General features: G+C 40.6%; 1 protein-coding gene across 1 annotated transcript in view; it reads left to right on the top strand.

The window, feature by feature from the left end:
* The window catches only part of plekhh2 (pleckstrin homology domain containing, family H (with MyTH4 domain) member 2), a 33,433-nt gene extending 7,641 nt beyond the window's left edge, over nt 1-25,792 (top strand). Inside the window, exons 3-30 of the mRNA XM_033980022.2 lie at nt 4,163-4,225; nt 4,326-4,478; nt 5,372-5,455; nt 5,533-5,614; nt 6,212-6,388; nt 7,244-8,115; nt 9,125-9,200; nt 9,386-9,480; nt 10,006-10,165; nt 11,593-11,729; nt 12,013-12,126; nt 15,631-15,717; nt 16,248-16,406; nt 16,616-16,696; nt 17,155-17,331; nt 17,727-17,835; nt 17,903-18,015; nt 18,953-19,132; nt 19,733-19,830; nt 20,227-20,404; nt 22,521-22,676; nt 22,981-23,078; nt 23,385-23,526; nt 24,035-24,171; nt 24,525-24,654; nt 24,833-24,919; nt 25,323-25,466; nt 25,570-25,792. Coding sequence (XP_033835913.1) covers nt 4,163-4,225; nt 4,326-4,478; nt 5,372-5,455; nt 5,533-5,614; nt 6,212-6,388; nt 7,244-8,115; nt 9,125-9,200; nt 9,386-9,480; nt 10,006-10,165; nt 11,593-11,729; nt 12,013-12,126; nt 15,631-15,717; nt 16,248-16,406; nt 16,616-16,696; nt 17,155-17,331; nt 17,727-17,835; nt 17,903-18,015; nt 18,953-19,132; nt 19,733-19,830; nt 20,227-20,404; nt 22,521-22,676; nt 22,981-23,078; nt 23,385-23,526; nt 24,035-24,171; nt 24,525-24,654; nt 24,833-24,919; nt 25,323-25,466; nt 25,570-25,755 — 4,275 coding nt within the window. The 3' untranslated portion in view covers nt 25,756-25,792. The remainder of the gene's footprint in view (nt 1-4,162; nt 4,226-4,325; nt 4,479-5,371; nt 5,456-5,532; nt 5,615-6,211; nt 6,389-7,243; nt 8,116-9,124; nt 9,201-9,385; nt 9,481-10,005; nt 10,166-11,592; nt 11,730-12,012; nt 12,127-15,630; nt 15,718-16,247; nt 16,407-16,615; nt 16,697-17,154; nt 17,332-17,726; nt 17,836-17,902; nt 18,016-18,952; nt 19,133-19,732; nt 19,831-20,226; nt 20,405-22,520; nt 22,677-22,980; nt 23,079-23,384; nt 23,527-24,034; nt 24,172-24,524; nt 24,655-24,832; nt 24,920-25,322; nt 25,467-25,569) is intronic.
* The last annotated feature ends 1,504 nt before the right edge of the window (nt 25,793-27,296 follow it).

Raw genomic sequence — 27,296 nt, 5'->3', positions numbered from 1 at the left:
GGGAGGACGGACACAAACACTGCTTCAGGAATTTCAGGAATGGACCCTGAACTTTCAGGTCTGAATAAAAAGCTGAGTGCTGCAGAGTTTATAGAGCAATATCAAAAGTTAGACTGAGGAAAGTATGTGTGTTTGACATTATTCATTCAGTCCACACTCTACGATCATAAAATACTCTTGTAGCCACAGCTGCTCTGTTTGGTGCAAGTGGGCAGCCAGTCTGTGCCATCATACCCCTGACCACCGTCACAGCACATTCATACATAGCTGGGTAACGGTCTCTTACCCAAGGGCACTTCACTGAGGTCCTGCCTCTGTTGAAGTCATTATTTTATTTTGTTTTATTTTTGGTTAATTTCTAAGTTTCAATGTTTTTGTTACCCTGTGCCAAGATCTTGTGCACCTCTAGCATTCGGCTTTGATGAACAATAAAAATCACAGGATAACCTGAATGGAGCAGGTTAGGTCCCAGGTATCCAGGTCAGGAGTAGCTGGAGGAACAGACAAGCTCATTGTTTACCTATCGTTTAGAAAATCAAACTTGTTTCATCACAGTATTTTGTGTCTCGCTTATTGATTCAACAGAAATCTGCAATCTTTTTGTGTTTTTTTTTTTCCTTTCTGCCATATTACTTTTGATACAGACAGAAAATGCCTGTTCCTGATTGGTTAATTCATCTGTTAGTCATACCTGTCTAAACTCAAGAAGAGATTCAACCCTCTCTGTAAAATATTTCAAGAAAGATGAATACTTGGCAGAAAGAGAGAGCAGTGCAAGGAGTGCAAGGAGAGCAGTGCACTTTATGGTCTTGTTGTTTTAGGATTAAAGTGAACATTCTAACATTGCTGACCACATTGTTGTAGTCTTGTGTGACAGAAAAAATTCACATGAAATTCCAGAAAAAATATAATTCTCTCCATTTACATTTTTTGCAATTTATTCTCAGGCTTTCCCCAAATTAGAGCTGGTGTAGCCTTGTAATCATGTTTATATTATACATAGAGATTTGTCTTCTTCCTTTCAACTAAACTTTAAGGACCCCAAAAATCCCAAAAGTTAAAATAATTTCTAACCACACTACCGTCTAACCTGTCATTGGACTTTTTCACTTGAGTTGTTCAGGAAGTGACACACACCCAGGCTTTATGCTTCTTATTTGTAACCCTTTCAGTAAAAACTCCCCTGTGTCTGATCTGCAGCACTGGTCCATCCCTTGCGTATCTCTTAAGTCTATAAATAGTTAAGATGCAGATGCAGTTGAAGCCTCCTCAACTCACTGCTGCAGCCTGTAATTATAATGCCACATCTATATATGCCCAGAGCCACATGTGCTCTGTCGCTTGTGGTAAACTGAGGGATCTATATAAAGTCTTTACTGTGTGGACAGCCAAATGAACCAAGAAATACTCATTGCAATGCTGTTTACTACCACGTATTAATATGTTTAATAACATATATGCATGGTACAATTTCTGTCCCTATAAGCTATGTAGTTTTCTCACTGTACTTTTACATCTTCTTGAGTAATATAGACCCTTTTCACGAGCAGTCGGGCTAGTTCCGGTTCTCTCAAAAAGTGCCACAATTCCCACTCCATTCGCTGTATGTTGGAAATTAGCCTGAGCTGTGCTAAAATAAATCAATTTTTAAAGACCAGTTAGCGAACAGCATGTTAGATAATCACAGACAGCATCTCAAGACCTTTGTTAAGATGTAAATACTTCACCGGAGGAAGCTTCTGTGTTTAGGAAAGTAGGTTTTTGTGTCTTGAAGCTAATCCTGAAATTAAAATAAATTGGTGATGTTAAAATAGTGCTAGGATCTGACTGATTTTCCACATAAAAACCATCAACTTGTCATCAGATCTATTTTCATAAAGTTGTTTTGTGTTCTGTTTTGAGATTTAGATTAAGGTTAGCATTATATTTGACACACAAAACGTTTATAAACACACAAATTTCTTCCGGTTGCTTAACATGCCATCGGTGATCATCCATCTGTAACTTGCTGTGTACAATGACCCAAAAGCACCAGTCAGCATATAAACAAATTTATTACAGAAAGTGAGGAGCCATGCTTCTTATACTGCAGCTGATGATATATAGGAGACAGATGTGTCAGCAGCCAAGCCACTCCCAGGCAGGTGGAGGAAAAGGACACAGAGGAGGAGGAGAGGGAGACGGGAAAAAAACTCATTCCTGGCAAATGTATCCTGACATTCACCTGTATTATCAAAGTAGTTGTGTATTGTAGTATGAATGTGCCACATGTATGTTGATGCACACCTGTCACAACTATTACTATATCGACTTATAGTTCAATATATGTTAGATGGAACAACAACAATTATTTTGACGGTCAATATTTATCGTGGTACCTTTTCATCGTAGTAGTGGGGAGCCTTTTGTTATTTTTCTATTCTATGATCAGATTTGAGCAGTAGAAGTTTGAATACATAACTTCTACGACTCATTATAGACACAAACTAACTATTGAAGTGTTTTATTCTGCTCTTTATTTATTGCAGTTTGTGTTTTTAATGATATTATACATTTAGAATAGTTTTGGGGGGATAATACTGCTCTAGGGTTCTTGTATCAGTACAGCTTAAATTAGTTTCAGTAATATTGTTTATTGTCTATATTTTCCTCAGTAGTTTATCGCACTTGAAAGTTATCATGACAGCCCTATGTTTGGATATATATTCAAACATGTGAGTGGTAGTGTCCTGCTTTTGGGTCCAGAGCAGGTTGTGTGGAAACAGTGAGCAGTGGTTTGGGCGTGGTGCTTTTGGAGCAGCGTTTCTCCTTCAGTTGAACTATAGACAAGCCACAGACAGCAGCTGAAAACACTGTCACTGCTGCGTACAAGACCCAGGCACTTGACACACATAGTTTGAACCTGTTAATAATGCTACACATATGTTTTTTTAATGTTACATAGCGCCAGTGCTCCTTAATGAAATGTATTTTGTCTTCTTTTTGATGTGTTCTTTTTAAGAGAAAATAGGTTGTTTTTACCTTCACATAGTTCACTGAGCTGCTACATTTGATTTAACATTACTTTTTTGGTCCTGGTTTGGGCTGGGTTTATTCCTGATGTAGATTTGTTTTGTTCCTGGTTTTGTCATGGACCTAGTTAACGTTGTTGGTTTAGTTCCTGTTTAGTCTCAGTTTTGATGTGATGTATGTGAAGACTGTGAACTATAATAGATATAATCCTCCAGCTAAAGTAGTCCTGAAGTAGCCTAGCTCAAGATCTGGATTGACAGATTGTCCCAGCAGCATTGAAGGATGGGTCAAATGCAGAGGACATGGTGCAAGACTGGTCAAAGTTTATAAACATGGTAGCATTACATACCCCCACTTTATAAGCTCTTACTTACTAAATTCCCTTAATACCAGTGCAGCAAAAGTCTTTCTTCTTACTGTTTCTCTCCAGTTTCACTAAACACTGGTTCCCTCTGGCTCTGATCTGCCTCATTTGTCCTGCTCTTTAGCTCAGTCTGTCAGTCTAAACTCTTCTCTCTGTGGACTCCATAAGTGGCTCTACATTCCCACATACCTCCCTCCAAAAGCTGCTGACGCTTCAGAGACCCAGCCTGTGTCTCTACCACTTCCACCGCTTTGAGCTGAGAAATTCAACAGGAATGCAACTCGTTCTGTGTTTTCAAGGCTCTGGTCTGAGGCCCGAGCCAAAGTGTGAAGACTGAGTGACCCTGAGGTGCAGATTTTAACCAGTGAAAAATTCAACAAAGAACTGCCTGTGTTTTTATAGTTCTAACACCACGACATCATTATGTAACAACCAGCAACGTTTTCAGCAAAAGAAAATCTATTCAGTAGCTTAAAAGTAGAGTTTGGCCAAAAAAGATTGGTGGTTCAATGAGGCAGATGTTTTGCAGCTCAGTCAACACTGGCATTGTGTCGTGGAGCAAGGCACTTCACCCTTATTACCCCAAGTATGATCCATGATGAACTGTTGCCAATACATTGAATCTACATGTAATAATAATCTAAAACTATACACATTCACATACAAAAAAAAATTCAAATTAATTGTTTGATCATTTTTTCTTGCCCTGCTACAGCTGAAAAGCAATAATGTGGATTTACTAACTTTATAAAGCCTCACATAAAAAAAAAGTCTTAATGTTTTCAGATTCAACAGTTGGAGGCTCAGGTGATTGATGCAGAGAAACGTGCCTTTGTCGCTCACCAACAGGTAACTCTCTACAACATTATTTACATTAAACACCTTCATACCTCTGTGTTTGTGAATAGAGAGTCTTGCATAGTCTTGACATGTTCAAGTGGTTTTGCAGGTGCAGTGGATGGAGGAGAAGCTGCGCTCTCCAGAGGGGCAGACAGGGGGCAGTAGTGAGGTGCGTTTGTTTGAACAGTGTCAGGATCTCCAGGCGATGCTGCAGGAGAAGAATGAGACCATCTCACATCTGGAGCAGCAGCTGGAGGAGCAGGTACAGGCTCCACACAGGGCATGTGTGTGACAGATGTTACAGACATAAATGTGATGAAGTTTAGTTTTAAGTCTAAGGTCCCAAACCCATGTACTGGTTAGTAAAGTTCCAGGAATGTGGTTTAGACAGTGCTTTGATTAAGGCTGTGAGATTAATTGCACTTGAATATATGGTTATACTATGAATTGCTAAATTTCTATTTTAACATTTTCTGAAAAACTTGAATGATTATATTTAAGATATCACTGAAATGTCAATAGACTCTCAGTAAAGCATGTTTATTGTAAATGTCTGTTTCATTTATGTTCATGAAGCTTACTGTTGAAAGCTGTTTATTTGTTTTAAGAATATTGTTAAGAAAATATAAGAATTAGATTGATCTATACTAGGTAGGCTGTAACAATACAGTGGTAAGTATTGATATATTGATATATAAACATGTGGCATATTGACATCATCTGAACTAAATGTTGTGTTCGCACTTGACTACTTTGACTACTACTACATGATCAGTGAAATGTAAGCAATATAAGGGCATTCTTTAATCCTTGGGGTTCATAATTTAATATTGCAAGTTATTACATTGGCCATTATTGTTTTTAATTATTGATCACAGACATTTTATTGTCATTTCACCCAGCTCTACTTTAATGATTAAAAATACAATGTGTTTGAACCCTCAATGCTGTCTGTGTGCCAAGAACAACAATAGTAACAACAAAAGATCAGTATGAGTAAGCTGCAAAAACAACAGTCTGAAAATGTCTATTTCATTTTGTATCTCTAAACTCATCTCATTAAAAGGAAAAACTCAATGCAGAATATGCCTCTAATCAAATGTTGTCCATGTGATGCCCTCTCTGATCTATAAATTACATTATTGTCCTGAACAGAAACAAAGCAGGCTTCAAGATGCCAAAACTGTGGAAGAGAAAGCGGCCAAGATCAAAGAGTGGGTTATGCTCAAACTGTCCGAGGTAATGTATTTTTTGGTTTGCTTTATTTACACCAACAATCATTTGTCTGAGTTAAACTAGGGTTTTGTTTTCTTTAGTTTGAAGCTGAGAATGCGACCTTAAGAGAAACTAACAAACAGCAGGAGGCACAGATCCTGGAACTCCAGAAACAAGTGGAGGGTGAGTGAAAACTGCATATTAGTTTTGAGTCATGTATTAATAATCAGGATTAAATTAGGAAACAACTAGAAAAAAGTCTAAATGATGAAAGAATAAATATAAACAAGGACTAATCCTGGAATTTAAACTAGGTTAAATTGAACCACCAACTCTTAAATCAATGGCATGCAATTACCCAATCACTTCACAATTTTTGTGTTTAAGAGCATATATGAGTGATTGCCTTTAAAGTCCCAGTACGTAACATTTTAGCCAACAAGACGTGTTTTATTTCATTTTGTTTATGCTCACTGTACTGAAAAACATAGAAAAACATGTGTCCTTACTCTGAGTAACAAACCTGATTGTTATTTGGCCTTGAGGAGAAAATGTTGTTCCTTTGACGATCTCTATGGAAAATGTTCCTAAGTATGGTTTTAACTTTCTATTTCTCTAGAATTGCACAGGAGACCTGTCACCTTCAGAAAGTTACATAGTGTTGTTTTAAGTTCCTCAACCACTTACGAAAATCTAAAATTTGATACTTTTCACTCAAACCTGACGTGAAGTTTTTTGTACACTATTAACTCGATATATGATTTGTTTGACTGTGTACAGAGTTGGAACAGAAGAGTGCAGTATCCCAGACTAAACCAGGGGAGGCGCAGCGTCTGAGCAGCCTCACCTTCGGCTGTTTCCAGGTTCGAGGGAAGAGCCCCCAGGTCCTGACAGGACCTTCCCCATCACAGAGGGCCCTCAGCTCCACAGGGGAGGCAGAGGAGGGTAACACTACAGGTATTTACAATGGAAATTATTAAGTTCTGTTAGCATATTTGGATAAAGCAATTGGGATTTAATTGGTAATAACAACTCAGCCTTTACATTTGTAGGTAGTAAAACTGTTGTATTAAATGACCTGTATTAAACTTTTTTTATTTGTAATTATTTCAGTTATGCATGGCCACCATGCATTTTATATGGAAAAGTTAAAAGCAATCGCCATAAATATTTTAATATGCAAAGAGTGATTTGCAATCAATATGTTTACAATGATTTCTACAATTTCTGCAGATATGTTTTATTAGAAATTTCATATATATTGTATATTGTGTTGTGTGCAATATTACAATTTCAAACTTGATTCTGATAGTAAGGAATAAACTTGATACTCAATACCAATCTAAATACCATTATGATAATAAAAATTAAAATAAATAAATAAAATAAATAAAAAAATAAAAAATAGTCCTTTATTTATTCTATTTTTGATTTATTTATTTACAGGGACAATGCATTAGTGAGCATACAATGTAAATATGCCAGAATTAGCCCAGTGGCCATTTTCAGCATGAAAGCATAGTACATTCTTTTATGTTACCATGTGGTCTTATATCTGACCCAGATATGTTCCATAGTGGTCCCTGGGCGTATACTTGTCTATGTGGTCTTATACTTCTGATACAGCTCAAGATTATTCTAAAGCTATTCAGGAAGGGTTCATTTCTGTCCTGTGAATGTGATTTTGTTAATATTGATATGTGCTCAAAGTATTATTCATTTTTGTAGTAGTATCTAGTTTGATACTAGTGTTGATTAGTGTCTGACTTTCTACACTTTTAACAACCCTAGTATATTGTTTTTGTCTGGCAGAAAAGAGCAGTGATCCCAACTCTTCTGCTCCTGACGCAGAGGTCCACAGTCCAGAGCAGCCTGGCCCCGTCTTCTCTCTGGAGGAGGACAGCGCCTCCGAAGGCCTGGAGGAGAGCAGCGTGTGTGGTCGGGCGTCTCGGGGAGTGTCCTCTGTGCTGTCCAGTGCTGCTTCTGAGGGGGAGGGGGTGGGGTCAGAGGAGCGAGGGGGCGGAGCTTTGGAATTCAGCCGTCCAACCAGCGAAGCTTATCTGACCGCATCGGACGATAGCAGCTCTCTATTCGACGATGACATGCAGCGGACACTAGGGGGCAGTAAAGAGGTTGTCAAAATCAAACTGGAAGATTCAGATGAGCTCAATAAGCGTTTCCAATCCCAAAGACTGGATTCTTCATCATCATCCAGTGAAGCTAACACTCCCAGCCCGATTTTAACCCCAGCGCTAACCCCCAAACGCCCACCCCAGGATCCTAGAGACACCCCTGCCTCTCCCAAACAACCGCGACTGAGAACTCCAACCGGATTTGGAATTATGAATATCTCTTTGGCCAAAAAACACTTAAGTCAACCTCCTACCCCATCTGAAATTACACACGGACAAACCAGGAATGCTCTAAGCATGCTTCGCCCCCTCAGGCCCCATGAAACCAACCTGGATCAAGAAGCTGGCATGGAAACGGGGAAGGATGCACCTCCCAATTCCAAAACTCCATCCCCTTCATCCTCCACCCCTACTTCTACTGGTTCATGTGTACAGAACTCTCCATGTTTGACTGAAGTTGGTGCACAGGTGGAGGAAGAGACGGCAGAGTCTGATGGAACAACTCCAGGGAATAAGCCTCCAACCCCCCCTCTGCACAGGCTGCCATCTTGGGTGAGGAATGGTTTATGGTAGAACATAGGGGTGGACAATATACCAAAAAATTCATGTTTTCGTTGAGTTTCGAGTTTCGTTGAGGAGCGCAAGTTTGATTTTATCACGATTCAGGCAGATAGTATGTTTATAAATATTATGCAAAAGTGTCTCCAACTGTCACTCACTCACAGCATAACAGAGCCTGACCAATAGGAGGAGCGGGTGGGGAAAAGTGTCTCCAATTATATTATGATCAAATCACAAAAATAACACATTAGGATTCAGATCATAATCAGATTTTTATTGCAATATTGCCCATCCCTAGTAGAGCAATATGAAACTAATACTGTAAGATTATTATTAGACATGTCGATCTAAAATACAAGACAACAGTCAACGTTGGCGCCGTTAATTAAGCTTCTCCATGGGGAAAAACGACTTTCATTATCCAGTTAATACAATGGGCTTAATAACGGCTTTAAAATGTATTCAGTAAATGTCTCATCTTTGAAACCTAATGCGAATGCCAAAGAACTTAGACACCTATCATTCATTTCATTACAGTAGTTTTTATTGCTCAGAAGGACTTTGAAAATATGCATTACTGTTAGCTCGCCTCTCCACAGTTCTGACCTTAACCTTGTAGGGTCATCTGCTTATCTCAGCAAACAACACAAGTTTAATGTTGTGTTGTGTTGTGTTTTGGAACACTCTAGGCAAAGCATTAACATTTCCACAGCGACAAGCAAGTGGCCGACCATCCACTGAAAAAGTTACACACTGCAACTTTAAAAATAGCTTATGGAAAATCTTGGAATTTTTGGAATATATTTAAATGTTAGCTGCATTGTTTTGAAATTTTGTAGGATTCCTTGCAATAAGAGGCTGGATAAGGACTAGACGAGACCTCCTAACAGCAGTTTAATGAGTGTTAGTTATTGTCTTAAGAACAGCTCTTATTTTTGTGGTTTACAGTCTTCAATTTTGTCCTAGGATAAACTCTAAATAAAATCTTAATTTTCCACAGGAGAGTCGTATCTACGCTGTGGCCAAGTCAGGAATCAGACTGTCCGAGACGTCATGCACAGACTCTGCAAGCAAAGGTATAGCCAATGTTCTTATCTTCAATCTACAATCGTAGTTTTGCAGATTTACACTGTTTATTTACTTTAATTTGAGTGTGTTTATTGCCTTGTTTGTCTATTACATTTACTGACCTGCTCTGAGTGGGTCATTAGGTAGTTTGAAAAAAGAGTAACATTAATTTATTTGTTTTAATGTTTTGCAGACCCTTCTCTCCAGTCGTCGTACCCGGCCTTTGTCATGTACACATCTATGATCTACAAGAATATGACCACACCAGTCTACACAACTCTTAAAGGGGTAACATATAGCACTTTATACATTTTCCACAGTACACTAGCTAGGCTCACACTGTAATACATACATAAAATTATTTGCCTTTGCTTCATAGAGGTTAGAATTCCTTTGTATCCCTGGGAGGGTCTCTCCTTTACTGTAAATAGTATTTAGGTGAATCCTTTGAGTTGAGTTTTAATTACATTTCTTTATATATATATATATATATATATATATATATATATATATATATATATATATATATATATATATATATATATATATATATATATATATATATATATATATATATATATACACACAATAAATAGTTTAATTAAAATGATCAAAATCGGCTATATATATCAGGCTGAAAATACTGGCAGTGTTTATCAGTCAATGGTCGCTCCAGAATCAAAAACATCAACCTCAACCCTGAAAATCTTTATATCGGCTGATCTCTACACTGAAGAACTTTTAGAAAACAAAAACATCAGAGATTGATTGAGAGTTAAAAGTGATAATTCACCTTGTCCTCTGTTGTTATAGAAAGCCACCCTCCTGAGCAGCAGCCCGTTCACAGATGAGTCTTCGGGCTCCGAGGACTCATCGAGTTCAGGGGAAGAAGAGGGCTCTGTCTACAGCTCTCAGGCCTCCTCTGGGTCACGCAAAGACAGCAGCCCCGGCAGCCCACGGTCACTCAAGAGAGGTACAGACCCCTACTACTATGACTACTACTTTGTTTGAATTGCAGCTCAGTCTATGCCACTAGCATCTTATACTAATATATTAATCAAACTTAATTTTCAAAATATTTATCAAATTTGTATTTTTATGTATAAAATTAGTTATAATAGAACCACCTTCCCTGAACATTCAACTTTAATAATGATAGGATAAACTCTACTAACTGAGCTGCTGTTGCCCAATGTTCGATGATCTTTCAATTGTTTGATGTCTTATTGATTTTTTAATCAATGCTTAAATTTAATGATTTTTTAAGGTTCGTCAAAGTAATTTTTAAGTAATGCACAGCTATAAAATTTAACTTTATGTATTCATAACATTGAGGCTTTAATGATAGCCCTTTTGGGTCTTTTGTCTCCTCCTGCACCTACTTTTTTATTTATGGTGTTCTATGTTTGTTGTATAAGTGCAAAATTAATAAATAAATAAAATACCACAAGTGACAGAAGCCCTGGCAGCCCCAGGTCTCTCAAGAGAGGTACATTACACTAATACTACTACTGCTGTGGTTTACTTCAGCAACTACTGACATTACCTCAAAGCCACAGCCCATGGTCACTTAAGAGAAGTACAAAATACTACTGCTTCTATTTCTACTGCCTCTACTACCACTCCTGCGGCTTACTTCAATAACCACTGACAGTACTATAAAGACAGCAGTCCCAGCAGCCCACAGTCACTCAAGAGAGGTACAATCTAATACCAATACTACTGCTGCTTACCTCAATAACTGTGGATATTACTGCCAAGACTATTTCTAGGATCAAGGAGGCTTTGTTACTGTTATTTCAGTTGGCTTTCTGTTGCTCCTACTGTGGCCATTACAAGTGAGGTATTACTTTTACTATTACTACTACGGTTTCTGGTGGTGTAATTGCAACTTTTACTACTTTTACTTCCATTACTACTTCCCTTATGGCACTGAGCATTGCAGCTGTGAGTTTCCAGTAGACTCTCATCCAAATAACATGAATGAACAATGGTCTAACTGTTTTTTTTCCACTCCAATAAACGTGCTTTGATTTCCAGCACCACATCCAATTTTTCAAAAACAGTAAAACATTATAGGTGCAGTTCGAAGATACATCTCATACACCATAGTTTCATCTGCAGTTTGCATCCTATGGTTGACAATACCACCTTTTGCACTATTTTTGACAGATAATGTGTTAATAGCATTAGTAAAAAAAAATGTATTTTCTAGTTGTTATTTAAAGAATCAATAATAAATACTTAATAATAATTTAGCCAATAAGAAACTGAGCTGAAAAATGTGTCTTTTTTCTGGAAGTTTGAGCATGCTGTGCTGGATATTGGACATGTTTGGAGAATATAAGCATAAGTAATAAAGTCATAAATAAAGCCATTCCCTCTGCTCTTGTGTCCCAGCGGTGTCCATGTCCTCAGTGACGTCAGAGAGTGACTATGCCATTCCTCCAGACGCCTACAGCACAGACACAGAATGTTCTGAACCAGAACAGAAACTGCCGAAAACCTGCTCTTCCTCCAGTGATAATGGCAAGAGTGTGAGTACATGTATATATTCATTGGATATAATTGGTGTGAGTTGATCCTGACGTTTATTACCAGTCTAAGTCCAGTGTAGGTGTGTGGATATTTAGAATTTTTTAAAAAGGATAAAAGGCAGGATTGCATAAACAAATGCAAATGAAAAGCATGATACTAGTGTCATTTCAATGATAGTTTAAAACACTCATAAGTCAAATGTATGCTATGTCAGTGGGAATCGTTTTGTAACCAAACTTCACATAAATGTAAAATGTACACAGTAATTCATTTCTCCTCTAGGAACCAATGGAGAAATCTGGGTACTTGCTGAAAATGGTGAAGACCTGGAAGAAAACCTGGAAGAGGAGATGGTTCGTCCTGAAAGACGGCGAACTCCTCTACTACAAGTCACCAGTGAGTTTAAGTCATTAATTTGCATTTGAAGACTTGAAAATAAATAAAACAAATCAATGAAAAATGATCTTATCCATCCATCCATCCATCCATTTTCTTCCGCTTATCCGGGGCCGGGTCGCGGGGGCAGCAGTCTAAGCAGGGACTCCCAGACTTCCCTCACCCCGGACACGTCCTCCAGCTCCTCCGGTGGGACCCCAAGGCGTTCCCAGGCCAGCCGAGAGACATAGTCCCTCCAGCGTGTCCTGGGTCTTCCCCGGGGCCTCCTCCCGGTGGGACATGCCCAGAACACCTCCCTAGGGAGGCGTCCAGGAGGCATCCTGAGCAGATGCCCGAGCCACCTCAGCTGGTTCCTCTCAACGTGTAGGAGCAGCGGCTCTACTCCGAGCTCCTCCCGTGTGACCGAGCTCCTCACCCTATCCCTAAGGGTGCGCCCGGCCACTCTGCGGAGGAAGCCCATTTCAGCCGCTTGTATCCGCGATCTTGTCCTTTCGGTCATTACCCAAAGCTCATGACCATAGGTGAGGGTAGGAACGTAGATTGACCGGTAAATCGAGAGCTTCGCCTTCCGGCTCAGCTCCTTCTTTACCACAACGGACCGATACAGCGACCGCATCACTGCAGACGCTGCACCGATCCGCCTGTCAATCTCACGCTCCATCCTTCCCTCACTCGTGAACAAGACCCCGAGATACTTGAACTCCTCCACTTGGGGCAGAGACTCACCACCCACCCGGAGAGAGCAAACCACCTTTTTCCGGTCGAGAACCATGGCCTCGGATTTGGAGGAGCTGATTCTCATCCCAGCCGCTTCACACTCGGCTGCAAACCGCCCCAGTGCCTGCTGCAGGTCCTGGCTCGAAGAAGCCATCAGGACAACATCATCTGCAAACAGCAGAGATGAAATCCTGTGGTTCCCAAACCAGGCCCCCTCCGGCCCCTGACTGCGCCTAGAAATTCTGTCCATAAATATAATGAACAGAACCGGTGACAAAGGGCAGCCCTGGCGGAGTCCAACATGCACTGGGAACAGGTCTGACTTACTGCCGGCAATGCGAACACAGCTCCTGCTCCGATCATACAGGGACCGGACAGCCCTTAGCAAAGAGCCCCGGACCCCATACTCCCAGAGCACCTCCCAAAGGACACCACGAGGGACACGGTCGAATGCCTTCTCCAGATCCACAAAACACATGTGGACTGGTTGGGCATACTCCCATGAGCCCTCGAGGACCCGATGGAGAGTATAGAGCTGGTCCAGTGTTCCACGACCAGGACGAAAACCACACTGCTCTTCCTGAATCCGAGGTTCGACTATCGGTCGGATTCTCCTCTCCAGCACCCTGGAATAGACCTTACCGGGAAGGCTGAGGAGTGTGATTCCCCTGTAATTGGAACACACCCTCCGGTCCCCCTTTTTATACAGAGGGACCACCACCCCGGTCTGCCATTCCACAGGTACTGTCCCCGACCGCCACGCGATGTTGCAGAGACGTGTCAGCCAAGACAGTCCCACAACATCCAGAGACTTGAGGTACTCAGGACGGATCTCATCCACCCCCGGAGCCTTGCCACCGAGGAGCTTGCCAACCACCTCAGTGACTTCAGCCAGGGTGATGGACGAGTCCGCCTCTGGGTCCCCAGTTTCTGCTTCCTCCTCGGAAGACGTGACAGTGGGATTGAGGAGATCCTCAAAGTATTCCTTCCACCGCCCGACAACATCCCCAGTCGAGGTCAGCAGCTCTCCACCCGCACTGTAAACAGTGTTGGTGAAGCACTGCTTTCCCCTCCTGAGGCGTCGGACGGTTTGCCAGAATCTCTTTGAGGCCGTCCGATAGTCCTCCTCCATGGCCTCCCCGAACTCCTCCCAACCCCGAGTTTTTGCCTCTGTGACTGCCCGAGCCGCGGCACGCTTGGCCTGCCGGTACTCATCAGCTGCCTCAGGAGTCCCACGAGCCAACAAGGCTCGATAGGACTCCTTCTTCAGCTTGACGGCATCCCTTACTTCCGGTGTCCACCACCGGGTTCGGGGATTGCCGCCGCGACAAGCACCACAGACCTTACGACCACAGCTACGAGCAGCCGCATCAACAATAGAGGTGGAGAACATGGCCCACTCGGAGTCCATGTCTCCAACCTCCCCCGGGATCAGGGAGAAGCTCTCCCGGAGGCGGGAGTTGAAGACCCCCCTGACAGAGGGCTCCGCCAGACGTTCCCAGCAGACCCTCACAATACGCTTGGGTCTGCCAGGTCTGTCCGGCTTCCTCCTCCGCCAGCGGATCCAACTCACCACCAGGTGGTGATCAGTTGACAGCTCAGCCCCTCTCTTCACCCGAGTGTCCAAGACACGCGGTCGGAGGTCAGATGACACGACAACAAAGTCGATCATCGACCTCCGACCTAGAGTGTCCTGGTGCCATGTGCACCGATGGACACCCTTGTGCTCGAACATGGTGTTTGTTATGGACAAGCTGTGACTAGCACAGAAGTCCAATAACAAAACACCGCTCGGGTTCAGATCGGGGAGGCCGTTCCTCCCAATCACGCCCCTCCAAGTGTCACTGTCGCTACCCACATGGGCGTTGAAGTCCCCCAGGAGAACAACGGAGTCCCCGGTTGGTGCACTGTCTAGTACCCCTCCCAGGGACTCCAAGAAGGCCGGGTACTCTGCACTGCTGTTTGGCCCGTAGGCCGACACAACAGTGAGAGACCTGTCCCCGACCCGAAGGCGCAGGGACGCGACCCTCTCGTTCACCGGAGTGAACCCCAACACGCAGTGGCTGAGCTGTGGGGCAATGAGCAAGCCCACACCAGCTCGCCGCCGCTCCCCGCGGGCAGCGCCAGAGAAATGGAGAGTCCAACCCCTCTCAAGAAGATGGGTTCCAGAGCCCAAGCTGTGCGTGGAGGTGAGGCCGACTATATCTAGCCGGTAACGCTCAACCTCCCGCACAAGCTCAGGCTCCTTCCCCCCCAGCGAGGTGACATTCCATGTCCCCAGAGCTAGTCTCCATGTCCGGAGATCCGGTCGTCGAGGTCCCCGCCTTCGACTGCTACCCGGATCTCTCCGCACCCGCCCCTCATGGCTCCTCCCGCAGGTGGTGGGTCCACGGGAGGACGGCCCCACGTCGTTTCTTCGGGCTGGGCCCGACCGGGCCCCGTGGGGAAAGGCCCGGCCACCAGGCGCTCGCTGCCGAGCACCCACCCCAGGCCTGGCTCCAGGGTGGGGCCCCGGTAACGCCAGTCCGGGCGACGTAAACTGCCTTGTTGTATTTTTCTTCATGAAGGGCTTCTGATGATCTTATCTTCATTCATTTTTCTTTCCACCTGCACTTTACTTTGGGTATATTGTAAGTTTAATGCCACATTCTGGAACATCCCAGGCATTACATAGTTAACTTTATGTTCTACCTTCTTAAATCTTCTATTTGTACTGATATTTTCAACAACTTTAAATTAGTTAGTGTTCAAAAGTTCTAAAAAATGTTTTCGTGTGTATTTCTTCAGAGTGACGTGATCAGGAAACCACAGGGTCAAATTGAGGTCAATGCATCAAGCAACATCGCCCGAGGAGAAGGCAAACAAATACTACAGGTAACATGCTTTCAACATGCAATGTTAACTCAAATCACCAGATTACATTCTAGATTAGGCATGGGTAATATATATTGTCTGTATTATAATTAGATAATATAAACATTTTGAAGATTTACACAGTTTTAATATTATGCCCCTTGTCTATAATTGGAAAACAGTTAGATCTTCTAGAAAGGTAAAAAACTGAAATTGAGCAACTGTAAATGTAAATGATTACATTTGAGTTTATATTTACAGTCCATTTACATTTGTCTTGCACATGGATGCACATCTGATGGATGGCAATATTATATAATTTTATCATTGTTATTGTATTATTGTATTATATTGTAATACAATAATATGATTATTTTATATTATTATTTTATCATTTTATGATTGTAATATAATCATACTATTATATTTTTGTATTATAATTATTGTTATCGAGAGAATTCAAAAAGCATATTAAGAATCATTTTTGTCATTATCACCAGTTCCTGTTCTAGACTGATAGACTATCATTTCTTTTGTATATTTCTGTTCAGATTGTGACAGGGAAGCTTGTGTACTACCTGAAGGCAGACTCTCCTAATCTGCTGGACGAGTGGCTCAAAGTTTTACAGTGTGTCCTGAGGGTCAAAACTGCCAGTCCTCTGTTCACTCAACCTGACATTAGACCCGGCATGAAGGGGCTGCTCATCAAGGTCAGGATCAATTAAAATGATTTAACACTAAACACTAAAAATATACATGGTGAAAATGGCTTGTAAATGGTAGGTAAAATGGCTTGAATCAAAAATAAAAAAAATCATATTTTAACTAATGTTATATTTTATTATTGTTTTATGTTTAATATTAGGAGTGCTATTTGTGTACCATGAAGTCCCATTTAAAAAAAAAAAGTCTCTTGCAGGTGAAGCATGGTTACTCCAAGAGGGTTTGGTGTGCTCTGATTGGAAAAACGCTCTACTACTTCAGAAGCCAAGAAGACAAGGTATGCAATAATTCATTGCATAACTGAATATATCTGTAGTTACCAAATATGCTTTGGTGACTTGCTTTGTAGTAAAGAGCTTAGCATTGGCCCAGTGCATTGGTCTTAAATATGTTATTTTATATTCATGGATGTCAGCTCCCTTTCCACTGGCGTTATTTTGAGGACCTGTCATGATGTAAGGATATAGTATTTAGTTTTAAATATTTAACACTCAAAATATTGTATTATTCTGCAAACCAATGATTGGACAGTTCTTTAGTTTTTATTGCAGTTTTGCTTTTTGCTTTTTTGGTTTGTTTTTTAATTGAGATTGATCAATATGAGTGGAAAAAATATTATTGACATTATTCTTATTTTATTTTATTATTATTATTATTTATTTTATTTTTATTTTTTTTTGTCACATTGCACAGCCCTAGCTGCAACTCACATCATTTTGTACATCATCTCTGCAGTTTCCTCTGGGTCAGATCAAACTCTGGGAGGCACGGGTAGAGGAGGTGGACCGGTCACGTGACTCTGAGGACTTGAGCATTTGTGGGCGGAGCTTACAGGGAGCTCACTTCACCATCTCCGTCCAGCCTCAGGAACAAGGCCCCACCTACCTCCTCATAGAATCACGACATGAGAAGGTTAGACAATTATTTTATTCATTTCAAAAAGGACCTGCATGTTATTCTGCACTTTTCAGTGCAACAAAAACATTCCAAATGAAAAAACATGTTTAAATTTAAATGTATGTATACTATTTCTATTAGTTTTTTGTTTATTTTGTTTGGGTTTTTTTTTTTTTGCCTTTTTTGTGCATTACAATTGACAAAAGAGATAAATTCATGTACACAGTTGACAAAATAGTCATTGATGAAACTGATAAACATTGGTTTTAATTACCATATGCATAAGTAAAGTTGGAATTGTTATTTCTAAAAACAGTTAAAATGCTAAATCATAAAATGTCAGAAAGTGGGAACTCCTAAAATGTATACAGTCCGCTCATGTTAACTAAGCTTTCTTTTTGTGTTTACAGGATGCGTGGCTGTACCATCTCTCTGTAGCAGCGGGGTCAATGATTGGCAAAGTTGGGACTGAGTTTGAACAACTGGTGGGAAAACTCTTCCAGCTCGACGGAGATCCAAGTCAGTGTTTTTACCTAAATAGAAGCTTTCATGTTGCTCTCCATACTTTACACTCATGTTTGTTTAGGCTCTCAGATTTGGAGACACCCAATGCTTTGCTTCAGTAAAGAGGCACTGGCATCTCCTCTCACCACACTCCCTTCACAGGCTCTACAGACTGAGGCTGTCAAATTATTTAAGGTAAATATAGATGTATTATCTATATGCATAACTGAAATATATAAGTTTAAGTTTATTTATAATACTCATTGGCATGGTCATGTTTACAATTTATTTAAACTGTACAAGGTTTGCAATATTCTTCCCTGAACAATATTTATGCAGCCTGAAATCTGTCATATGTATGATTGTGTATGTATAAATGTGGTGTCTGAGGGTTGGTGGTGGTCAGAGAAGCCAATGATGCAGTCTACCCCAGGGCAGCTGTGGCTACCACCACCAACCATGTAGTGAATGAATAATATAGTTGTTGTTGTTGTTGTTGTTGTTGTTACTATTATTATTATTATTATTATTATTATTGATGATTAGCAAGGCAAGTTTATTTGTATAGCATAAGTCATATACAAGGTAATTTAAAGTGCTTCACAGAATAGGAAAGACATTAAAATCACTCAAATCAAAACATGAATAATACCGAATAATCATCCTAAAATTAACATTCAAACGGAAGAGTGCAGAATAAAAACCTTTCAGTCATAGTCACAGCTAAACAGAACCGTTTTGAGCCTGGATTTAAACATTGTCAAAGTAGAGGCCTGTCTCACATCTTCAGGAATATTGTTCCAGGTTTTAGCTGCATAAAATTGAAACGCTGATTCTCCATGTTTAGTCCTCACTCTGGACACCAGCAGGAGGCCGGTCCCTGAAGTCCTCATAGTGTGAGGTGGTTCATATGGCACTAACATGTCAGAGATGTACTTTGGTGCTAGGCAAACAAATATGTTTATCTCGGCCTAATAATATATATATATATATATATATATATATATATATATATATATATATATATATAAAACTAACAAAACCTCTTAATCTCTTAACCACACTTGCTTTGATAAAGAAAATACTAAATTAACCACAATTAAAGTTGTGTTTAATCTGACCTTGTTTTCAGACCTGTCAGCTGTTCATAAACGTGGCGATCGATGCTCCTGCCATAGACTACCATGTATCCCTGGCTCAGAGCGCACTCCAGGTGTGTTTGGCCCATTCAGAGCTGCAGAACGAGCTCTTCTGCCAGCTCATCAAACAGACGAGGAGGAGGCAGCCACAGGGCCAGCCCGGACCACTACAGGTACATGCACTCAGCACCAGGGGGAGGCAGCCACAGGGCCAGCGTGGGTTACTGCAGGTATATACATTCACCACCAGAGGGAGACAGCCACAGGGCCAGCCTGGAGCACTGAAGATACAGTCACTAGTGACCAGATGTCCCGCTTTGTGCGCTCTGTGTGCAGTATCTGTCTGCTCACCACTTCCACTTATAGTGTCCACCCTCAGAGGTGCCGTCCCACATTTGGTTGATTTCCATCTGGTCATCCTAGCACTCACCACCAGGAGTAGACAGAGGTGGTGCATATTGCCTTGTATTATGTTAGGGCTGTGAACAGATTTTATACTTTACAGAACTTTTAGTTTACTTCCCCATAGCTATAAATTGTGAATCCAGTTTCTGATCAATAGAGTGATAATATATGTATTTTTTTTATATATTACCTCATATTTCTGTGTTTAATTTTGGTCACTTAACTTTTTCCTACTTTTTGGGGACTTTTGACCAAAACAACTTAACTTGATTTTTTTTTTAGTACAATTTATTTTTTAATATAGTAACTTTTTTGTAATTATTTTTAACATTTTTTTTTTAACTGTGCTTAATTTCTTTTTATTTTAGGGTTGGCAGTTTTTGGCCTTGTGCGTGGGACTGTTCCTACCCCAGCATCCTTTTCTATGGTTACTTCAGGTGCATCTCAAACGACATGGAGACTCAAGGTATTGCTCCAAAAATAAGAAGATACTTAGACTGAGACTTTACCATTATCACTGTTTGTGCAAAGAAATCAGAGTTTGGTTACAATATGTGTTACAATGTTACAAAAGTGCAAAGCTGAATTAATAGCTTATCAATCTTCTATCTTCTGCTGACCTGGGAGCAATCAATTTCACAATGTATTCATTGTATTATTTTCACCATTTGTTGTTCCTATGTAAATTTATTGCTGCTCTTAAACCTTAAACCCAAAACATGCACAGGTAAAAATCCTCTAAGCTTGCATCAGGACTACCTAAACCTGCCTAAATACAAACATGAATAAGTAATTATGCTAAATAATTATGCAGTTTATTACTTCAGTAGTTTGAAATCATTTTACCTTATGTTATTTTTAGGTCAGAGGTGGGTAAATACGCCATATACTGCCAGAGGTCTATGGAGCGCACTCAGCAGAAAGGGGAGAGGCAGTCCAGGCCATCCCGAATGGAGATTCTGTCCATCTTACTGAGGAACCCATATCACCACTCCCTTCCCTTCAGTGTCCCCGTCCACTTTCTCAACAACACCTACCAGGTATTAGGCCTGAATGATTTGGATAATATATCTAACACCCCACTTTACAGGTGATGTCACAACCTTTGACAAACAAACCGGCACATGTTACGCATTCTGTATTTAAATACTCTAAAAAAAGAATTGTGTAAGAAAAACAAGTTTGTTACAGAATGTTAGAAGTGGAAATGAAGAGGTTGTTTTGACATAATGGCTTTGCTTTAGTGTATGTTTGTCTAAGGGGTTATCCCATGGTGTTTAAGGAGTTATCCCATGGTGTCTAAGGGGTTATCCCATGGTGTCACAATCTATTTTTAGCAACTGTGGAAAGTACCAAAATATTAATTGACAAGCTGTGGTCACAGAGGCAAAACACTCGAGGTTGGGAGGAGTTCGGAGAGGCTATTGGTGAGGACTATCGGTCAGCCTCAAAGACATTCTGCCAAACCTCAGGAGAGGGAAGCAGTGTGTCACCAACACAGTTTACAGTGCAGATGGAGAGCTGTTTACCTCGACTGGGGATGTTGTGAGGTGGTGGAATACTTTGAGGATCACCTCAATCCCACTGTAACATCTTCCAAGGAGGAATCAGAGACCAGGGACCTGGAGGCGGACTCATCCATCACTCTGGCTGAAGTCACTGAGGTGGTTGGCAAGCTCCTTGATGGTAAAGCTCCAGGGGTTGATGAGATTTGTCCCAAGTATCTCAAGTCTCTGGATATTGTGGGGGTTGTCTTGGCTGACACGTCTCTGCAACATCGTATGGTAGTCAGGGACAGTGCCGATGGACTGGCAGACTCGGGTGGTGGTCTCTCTGTTTTAGAAGGGGAAGGGTATGGGACACACATTCCTCAGCCTTCCCGGTAAGGTCTATTCCAGGGTATTAGAGAGGAGAATCCAACTGGCAGTCAAACCTCAGATCCAGGAGGAGCAGTGTGGTTTTCGTCCCAGTCGCGGAACACTGGACCAGCTCTATACTCTCCATCAGGTGCTCAAGGGTTCATGGTAGTTTGCCCAACCAGTCCACATGGGCTTTGTGGATCTGGCCAAGGCATTCGACCGTGTCCCTCGTTGAGTCCTTTGAGGGGTGCTCTGAGAGTATGGAGTGCGGGGCTCTTTGCTTAGGGCTGTCTGGTCTCTGTATGACCGGAGCAGGAGCTGTGTTCACATTTCCAGCAATAAGTCAGACGTGTTCCCAGTGCGTGTTGGACTCTGCCAGGGTTGCCCTTTGTCACCAGTTCTGTTCATTGTTTCTTGGTGCAGCCAGGGGCTGGAGCGGTCCGTTTCCGGGACCACAGGATCTCATCTCTGCTGTTTGCAGATAATGTTGTCAGGCCAGGACCTGCAGCAGGCACTGGGGCAGTTTGCAGCCAAGAGTGAAGCGGCTGGGACGAGAATCCGCCTCTCCATATCCAATCCATTGTTGTTGATCAGAAAAAAGGTGGCTTGCCCTTTCCGGGTGTAGAGTCCTTACCTCAAAGGAGGAGTTCAAGTATCTCAGGGTCTTGTTCACGAGTGAGGGAAGGATGGAGCGTGAGATTGACAGGCAGATCGGTGCAGCATCTGCAGTGATGCTGTTGCTGTATCAGACTGTTATGGTAAAGAATGAGCTGAGTTGAAAGGCAAAGCTCTTGATTTACTGATCAATCTACATTACTACCCTCACCTATGGTCATGAGCTTTAGGTAATGACCAAAAGGACGAGATCGTGGATACATGTGGCCGAAATGAGTTTCCTCTGCTGTGAGGCTTGGTGCTCACTTAGAGATAGGGTGAGGAGCACACATATTGCCTCTATAGAGATGTTATTGCTTTGTCTTGATTGGTCTACAACATGGCAATGTATCTATCTTGTATCTATGTATCTATCTTCTTGGAGACAAGCCAAGACACCAACGGGCCAAATTAAAGGTCGAATCTGTGGATGGCAAATCTGTAAATGAATAAATACAAGATATGTAAGTGATTATAACATTAGCAATAACATTTCTATGGAGACAAGGAGGTGACGAACTACAAACATAAACATTTTTTGCTCATTTAAGTAGGAATAATAACTTTTATACTAGTGCATACAGTTGTTGTTTTGCTAAACAGGTTATAGAAATTTAATTCCTAATCAGCTTAATTTTTTCAGGTGGTCAGTTTCGATGCATCTACTACAGTGGATGAGTTTCAGACTCGACTAAACCAGGACTTGGAGATCAGGAAAACGGGTCTGTCCGGGTTCAGCCTGTACACAGACGATCCAACAGGGCGTGATCTGGAGCACTGTCTGCAGGGGGCAATCAAGGTTTTTAATAATCAGAATTCTACCAACCCTACATCATCTGCTCCATCTGACTCTCTCCTGCATCCCCCAGCTTTTGGTTGATTTAAATTTTATTAATGTATGATTTCTGTGTTCTTGTAATGGATTTATTTGTTTATTGCACTAGCACATGGAGTCGGTGTTTACCATATGAAATGAGTTGTATAAATGAAATAATAGTTATTATTATCCTTGGCTCCACCTGACCCTCACCTCTGCATCGTGTGCTCCATCTATATTATATATTATATAATATATTAAAAGTCCTATATGGTCCTTTTTATAGATTTGTGACATAATTTCGAAATGGGAGCAGGTCTCTAAGGAGCAGCACACTGGGAAGTCCGAAAACACCAGGACTGTTCGTCTTACCTACAAGAACAGGTCACATCCCCATTTTTGAATCCATTTTTTTCTAGCATACATCAAGAAGGTAATTTTTCAGTAAGTCTTTAAGTTGAGGGGCAAAAATACAGAAATAGTTTAGCTAAGGCAGTTGCTTTTACAGATCTTTGGATTTAAAATATTTCATTTATTTGTTGTAATGTTCACACTTGTCCTGGTTTTGTCCTGACTTAGTATGGCCCTGGTTTAATTATGGCCTATTCCAGGTTTAGTTTCATGGTCTTCATGGTTTTGACATGGTGTGTGAACACACAGTTTACTAACTATTGTTTGTTTGTGTTCTAGGCTGTACTTCTCTCTGCAGGCGAGGGGGGAGTCCGACAGGGAGCGGGTCCTGTTGACGTATCAAACCAATGAATCGATTGTAGCGGGACACTTCCCTGTTAATAAAGAACTGGCTCTGGAGATGGCGGCCCTCTTGGCCCAGGTCAGAAAGATAAACTAATCTTAAAGTTTAAGTACTTTCATAATGCAAAGTGGACATCTGGACTATTACTACTGTTTACACCTTTTGTTGTTATGAAACTATTCTGGATGACTGAGCGATTGCACAGAAAATGTATAATAATGATAACTGTATTTGCCTAGCACTTACAACACAACACAATCTTATGAATAATTGAATATGAGATCATTTAAATATAAAGACATGTATGATTTAAAATTCAATTAAAGTCAGATTTAAGTGCAACAGATTGTGAAAGTTGTGTATATAACAGTTATGTTGTGTTATTTAAAGCAGGTAAACAATAAAATATTACGTTGCCAAATATATACATATTGTAACATAAACTCTGTAACACAATCCAGTCAAAGTGATTACATTTTCCCTGCAGATAAGATTACTTACGCTGGACTAGACTAGGCCAAAACTAAGACCAAATCAAGTCTACACCAGTGTAAGAGTAACTTTATTCCATACTATACTCTTGTAGGTGGAGTTTGGTGATTTTGAGCGTCCATTTTCCGCTCCTGGTTCAGCCCTCACCAAATCCACTCAAACCCTCAAACAAGTTCTGGAGAGATTCTACCCCAAACATTACAGAAGGTCCCTCTCAGAAGAACAACTCAGGTACAAACACACACATTTAAAAACAGAAAGCCATACAAATAATATAACTTTCAAATACAAAAGTCAACTTTATTTTTTACTTCCACTTTGGTAAATTCTGAAAGAGTATCATATTGTTACTTAAACCACCTTAGCTTCTTATCAGCCAATACAATTACACTGTGAACAGGACGTGGGTGGATTCCTTCCTAATATTTTCCTCAGTGCCACATTTATAATAACTACACCTTAAATAGCTTTAATAAAGCATGAACATGAACATGTTACTAAGTCTGAATCAGTGTTATTCAAATAAATTATTCTATACAGTAACGTAGTCATCAGTGTATAATGTTTTTTGTGTTCCCCATCAGACAATTCCTACAGCGGCTGGCAGCTCGGTGGGCATCTCTCAGGGGTCGAAGTTCATCTGAGTGTGTTCGGATCTATCTCACTGTCGCTAGAAAGTGGCCGTTCTTTGGAGCTAAGCTGTTTGAGGCAGAAGTGAGTTATAGACATGAACCAGTAATAGCATCACAATCAATAGATTTACACATGCACATTAACAAACAGACAAATTGGTGCCCTATCCATGTGTTTAAGAATGATGTCAAATTAGGACAGTTGCCATAGCAATTAATAATAATTGGATAATGTAAATACATATCTGACTATGTTATAGTGGGAGAGTGCATCTCCGGAACAGGCAGGACGTGTGTGGCTCGCTGTTCATGAAGATGGCATCAGTGTCCTGGAGCACAACTCAATGGTAAAATTGTGATCTTTTATTTACAGGTGCAGTATGCAACTTTTCTGGTGGTGAAGTCCATCACCTGCTTGTCTTCATGGAGTTTTTTTTGTTTGTTTTTTTTGCTTTGCATTGCAAGTCCTACAGTTGGGCATCAATTCATCTTTTCATTCAGTGTTTTCAATGCTACAGTGAAAAATATTCTTACTATGCGCAGGCTTGCCTAGCCACAGATTTGACTAGTATTTTCGCCATCCATAAGGTTAATGCCATACTGTGGAACATTCTAGTCCGCTGCTTGTCATCTCTGGAGACAAGCAGAACTTCCTTGATAAACGCTACAAAGTGCACCTTAAATGCATCTTAATTAGAAATACATATTTAGTTGCTGTTTGTGATACTTAAAGCTCTGTATATCCCATAGAAACCAATGGTCTCTCACTCGTACAAGAATCTGATGACGTTTGGAGGCCATAAGCAGGACTTCATGCTGGTGGTGGGACAGAGTACCAATGGGACCAAAGACAAACCTTCAGAAAAACATTTGTTTTCTATGGACAGCTCTAAGGTGAGTAAAATGAAAAATATCTTATCAAACACGATTATATAATTTACTAGACATTCACATTTCAAGGGTGTAAAGTATTACCTATTGTTTTTGTTTGTCCCAGATTCGGGAGGTGACTCTTCTCATCTCCAGCTACATAAACAGTGCACACCAGCAGAAGTCCGCAGCGCACCACCTCTCTGCCCCCGCCCTGATGGTGGCTCAGCCCATCAGCCTCAAGAGCAAAGAACTACGGAGCAAGTCCCCTCCTGCCATGGGACGTCCCAGCAAGGCACCCACACTGCTCTAACTTCAATATAAAAAGATACAGAAAGAATATTTAGTTGCACCAAAGTTTATATGGGACTCTCTAAATTCTTTGACATTTTGTTATGGGGAAGGAGCTAGCTTCCCGTGTCCCAAAGCTTTAACTTAACCAAATTAAGAGTTGCAAAAGACGAAGTTATGGATCAGACCTGGACGACTGAGGGTTTACACAGACAAATTAAGAGTTCCCAAACCTAACTCTAGTATTAACCCTAACCTTAACCTGACAATGAAAAAATACATACATCAAAAATATGTATGCATTTTTGATGTAAAAAATGCAAAAATATAGAACGCTAAGTTCCGTCCCCATAACAAAATGCCGAACCTTTAGGGAGTCCCAAGTCTATATTCATAGTTTTCAGCTTCCTATTTATTGGTGGTTTACAGATTGTACAATGTGATGAAGTCATACTCCCAGATGAGGGGCCAGAGCCAGTTTTTCCTATTGATTACATGGTATTCTCATAAGAAATGTCTAAAAGGTGAATTCACAAATGTTGAATCTGATCATTTACATCAGTAACTGGACCCTAGAATATGCTATTTTACAACAAAAGGCTCCAGTTGAGAAATCACAACTATCTTCTATCCAAACAATATGTCTGACTATGAGTATTTTATAAGCCATTGAACTATTATAAAGAGTTGAGTAAGTCTGACAAGAGCCAATTCTTTACAACTGTTATATTGTTTCCTGTCTGCAGTGGACTATGAGCTTTGAATATAGTTGTTATAATGTTCTGCTTAAGGTGTTATTTCAGCTGAGTGGTTTATTAACCTAAAGCTCTAAAACTATCAGTCATTGATAGTTAGATATTTCAATTGTTTTATAAAGATAAGAAACTGAAACTCTTGTCAAAGTGTTTGCTCAGTGAGTAAACCGCACACAAACTTTACAATAAAACAGGGTCAAGAGTATTTACTAAACACTTTGTCTCAAGGGTCAATATTACACTATGGAGAGAAAATTAATTATCCGTACCATAAAGGTGCTGTCAGAATCAGAATCAGAATCAGTCGGCCATTCCTTTTACAGTTTTAAAAAACATTTGTATTGATCCAAAGTTATTCCTCACTTCACCTTCACCATCTTAGAGACCAGAGCGGAGTTTTGCAGTCACGGTAATGCTAACAACTAGTACGCTAACATGCACTTCCTGATTATCAAACAATCAAATGCTTTATAATTAGATGCAGTACACAGATAGCACACAGTGGACTTATTTTGACCCCAAGAGCTATTTATAATATAATATATTTTTACTGGGGCTTGACAAAAATTGCTCAAATGCATGAAAAGCAATCAAGCACAGGGCATTTAATATTAAAAAGCAATAGAGAACATGAAAAGCTTGAAGAGGTGTAGTGGATTTGAGGATAATGTAGCTTTTTTCTTTTTTTCTTTTTTTTTTTTTTGGAACTGTGATATTTTATTGTTTTGTTGCTTTATTTCTTATACATTTGCTGAGACTTCTAGTTTGTGTTTGTTGGGATAATAATTCTTTCAAATCTTAAAAATGG

The sequence above is a fragment of the Periophthalmus magnuspinnatus genome, chromosome 15 (assembly GCF_009829125.3).
Source record: "Periophthalmus magnuspinnatus isolate fPerMag1 chromosome 15, fPerMag1.2.pri, whole genome shotgun sequence".
Taxonomy (NCBI): Eukaryota; Metazoa; Chordata; class Actinopteri; order Gobiiformes; family Gobiidae; genus Periophthalmus; species Periophthalmus magnuspinnatus.
The sequence above is the reverse complement of the archived record's forward strand: the minus strand, read 5'-3'. Positions and strand labels throughout refer to the sequence as shown.